The sequence below is a fragment of the Monopterus albus genome, unplaced genomic scaffold, assembly GCF_001952655.1.
Source record: "Monopterus albus unplaced genomic scaffold, M_albus_1.0 scaffold140.1, whole genome shotgun sequence".
In the NCBI taxonomy this organism is placed as follows: Eukaryota; Metazoa; Chordata; class Actinopteri; order Synbranchiformes; family Synbranchidae; genus Monopterus; species Monopterus albus.
In genome coordinates, this window is record NW_018128020.1 from 674777 (window position 1) to 678477 (window position 3701).

At 42.1% G+C, this 3701-nt stretch overlaps 2 protein-coding genes across 5 annotated transcripts in view; both read right to left on the reverse strand.

Annotated features, from left to right (window-relative positions):
• The window catches only part of LOC109967959 (regulator of G-protein signaling 6-like), a 50485-nt gene that overhangs the window by 45574 nt on the left and 1210 nt on the right, over window positions 1-3701 (reverse strand). Inside the window, exon 1 of one of the 4 annotated variants that reach the window (XM_020613896.1) lies at window positions 386-819. The exons of the other annotated variants lie outside the window; for them this stretch is intronic. The gene's annotated coding sequence lies outside the window, so the exon portion shown is untranslated. Of the gene's footprint in view, window positions 1-385; window positions 820-3701 lie in introns of those variants that run through there. 4 annotated transcript variants of the gene reach the window in all.
• Window positions 2786-3701, reverse strand: part of LOC109967958 (signal-induced proliferation-associated 1-like protein 1) — a 71081-nt gene continuing 70165 nt past the window's right edge. Inside the window, exon 22 of the mRNA XM_020613893.1 lies at window positions 2786-3018. Coding sequence (XP_020469549.1) covers window positions 2901-3018 — 118 coding nt within the window. The 3' untranslated portion in view covers window positions 2786-2900. The remainder of the gene's footprint in view (window positions 3019-3701) is intronic.

The window sequence follows — 3701 nt, forward strand, 5'->3', positions numbered from 1 at the left end:
CAGGTAAAGAGCACCAACACGCCCTCATGTAGGCTACATGTGAGTGTCTGCACGTGCACTACCTCGGATCCAAGCACACAGTAAACACCAGTTTATGATGAGACAAAGACATAAGGACAATGCACACATGCATATTCACAGAGCAAACCCCCCTGCAGTGACTCAAATAAACAAGCCCACAGACACCCGGTCAACTGAAACAAACTGAATAAAATGTCAAGATTTCACACACAAACACGCAAAAAACAAGTCATGCTTCAGATACACCCAGAACCATACTGTGCTTGTGGATCCCAAAGCCCCATTCACTCTCAGCAGGCGAGCAGCCTGGTGCAATGCAACATCTGTGACACCTGAGAGCTGCCATTAATGAAGCGCTCATTACCTTAAAAATAAAATAATGCCTGGTCCACTCTGCTCCCCCCCCGATGTCTCCCCCAGTTGGCTCCCCCTTAGCAACAAGCAGCAGGCAGGTTCATGGTATAATTGTCAGAGAGGGGAGAAGGGGATGAGGAAAACAGGAATGAAGCAGCAAGAGAAAGAGAGAGAAGCTGGCTGGTTACTGCAGTATTCCTCTACTCCTCCTCCTCCTCTTCTCTCTTCACCGGTCCTGCCTTGTCCCAGCAGTTCATGAGATCCTCACATGTGTGCACTTCATTCATCTCCCCCCTCCCTCTGTCTGCATGTGCTCGAGTCTGAGCGAGAGCGAAAGACTGAGTGTGTCAGAGAGAGTGAGGGACAGAGGGGCAGATCAAGTTGGAAAAGGAGGGTGGGGGGATGAAAGAATTAGAGAGAGTCCAGAGGAAAACAGAGGGAGGAGAAAGACGGGCACAGAGTGTGTGCACGAGGCAGTGAATGTGTGTGTGTGAGAGAGAGAGAGACAGAGAGAGAGAGAGTAGTGGAAAGGAGGACAGACATTGCAGCAGCGCCCACTGATGCTGAAAATAAGAAACATTTCATTAAGAGGATACTGAAGTGCTAATACAAAACAAGTTACTGTTACTGAACACACACAAATGCTGGCTATATATATGGAGACACAATCTCCATTCAGAGCTTATGTGTGAGAGGCTGCTCATTGCCTGTTTCCTTAATGATGATCCCAATTTAGTCATATTCTCACAACTTATACTTCATTGCCAACAAATTCCCTTTGTCTGGTAAACATGCACTCATGTTCTCCTCTCTCTCTCTTCATGGAATCATTCAAGCTTAAATAGCAGCTGTAAGGAACATACTTCAGAAATATGTGGTATGGCCATTTTGTGAATGCAAGCATGCACAATGAACACACACAAATACACTCACAGAAAAGATGTTCATGGTGACAGAACCAGATCACTGGTTATCAAAAGAACTATCTTGTTTGTTCTGCTTCACAGTGTGTTCCTTCTTTCAGCAATGTGTTGTTATCTAAGCAGAGGGTTTGGCTCTGTGGAGCTTTCTTGGTTGCTTTTGAACATATCTGAGATGCTTCAAATATTCTCCATGTACAGATAAAGAGAAAACACAAATGCAGGTTTTATAAAGCTAAGCAGATGAAAAGCCTTCTTCTCCTTAGTACAATTTGTTCAGTATGTTTCTTCAGGCAAAATGAAGACTCAATGCTAAACAAATAAAAACTGCTGTTCTCAGTAAAAGTGGTAACCAAGGGAAACAGAGGTCACAGGCATAGATGTGAGTGGCATGCCTGTGAAAGCATTCGTCAACCCATGGTGCTTACCCGACTCATTTCTCAGGAAAAGGACTCTCATTACTACCTCCATCTCCCTACATGAATAATGCTCTGCTATCATAGCTATACATCTACTTCTCACCTATCATATATGAGACAACCACCCATTCCCCAGATAACAGCAAACCACACAGACTGCAGTGACCTGTGATTAGCGCATGTTCCTGTCCTATGAGCTGCTCTATCATCAAGGAGTGCCATCATTAACAAGGTGACAAGCAGGAAGACAGACAGACAGGGACTTAACTAAGTTTGAATGGGAGCCAGCCCTGCATTCATACTAAATTACTGAACAAGCTGTTCACAGCCACTGGCCACCACACAAATCCTGCATGATTGTATAGTGACAGAAGAGGAGTACTGTGCATTTACTGACTGAGCAAATAAACACAAGCAGACTGCATCTAAACATGTGGGGATACAGTTCACAGTTATGTGTAAATCTGACCAAGCTCAAGTGCTTATATGTTCCTTCAAAGAGGAACTGGTCCCTCACATGTTACTGGCTTTTCTCTGCAGTATTTGTCTTGTGTATAATGTGGTCTGAAAGTAGGTCTGCCAGTCAAGCGAGTATCTTTCTTTGATACAGAGTTTTAATGCCAAAATTAAGCTCTTGGCAGCGAAGTCAGTCAGAACTATCTGGGCGAGTTGGCTGATTTACCAGGACATTCTCTGACTTCTGATCTTGCTCCATGATTGTTGGATTTTGATTTTGCTTAAATTCGGTTGATGTCCCAGTAACATTAAGCTACCTCTATCCTCCTCCATCAACCGCCGCCATCCAGACTGCCTTGTGTAATCGTGCCTAACTGGGGAGACAGCAGCTCTGTGTTAATCAAAACACAGCACAGTCAAGTCACTGACAGGTATCCTTTAGCAAGCTATCTCAGATGCAGTTGTATTATTTCCCAATTTCTCTCTTGATAAAACTTCACAGAAAAATTCTTTTATAAATCTATGTCATTGATATTGGGTGTCTAGGTCACATCTACCACACCAAAAGGCCACTCAGAAACATGGAGTATAATTCAACAAAATATCTTTAATAGATATAAACATTTTTTTTACAGATCCCAGCTCAGTGGAAACAGAATTACATACTGTCTCTCTCTCTCTCTCTCACACACACACACACACACACACACACACACACACACACACACGTTCAGAATGAAGGTGCAGGGTGATCTGCTGTGCTAGGGCACTGGGACTCTTCATCTGAGTCCTGCTCATGTTCTTTGTCCTGTCTTATCCTTTGGTAATCTTTCATACTGCACCATATCCTAGCCAATAAAGCAGAAATATGTCAAAAAATATCTTTAAAAAAAGAATGAAGGTGCGAATTCTGATGAATACCAAACTCTCATTATATACAGTTGTACAGTATCTGAGTACAAAAGGAAACAGTTACAATACGAGGCTTAAGTAAGGACTTTGTCTGGTCTTTACACATCAAATTCACATTGGGCTTACAAGCGAATTTACATACAACGGAAAACTGTGGCTGAAATGTCAGGATTTACACAAGATCTTTCTGTGTAATTATGTATTGAAAGTCACTTTCGGCTTTTCCCGTTTTGTATAATTATGTATTGAACTGTACCAATTTAATCTATTGAGAGATTTAAGGATCAGATTGAGGCCTTTCAGCCTGCTATGGATGGAGAAGGGGATCAATCCATGTAGCATTTTACATGTTGTCAACACTAGGTGGCAATGTCAACCAGTTTACTCAATCCAAGGCTGAAAATCAATAAGGAAAACCATAAGTATTAGTATTCTGGGTATAAAGTTTGCCTTGTCCTGTTGTTTCAAGCTGAAGGATATATATTCTCTCATATAGAGGACTGACTCTTATAAGTACATGCAGATCACTGTCTGCATATGCCAGATATTCTTTTCTTGGCCATCATCTTTGTCATAAATACTCTTTACACATAGTGTCATATAAGGAAAGGAATAAGAA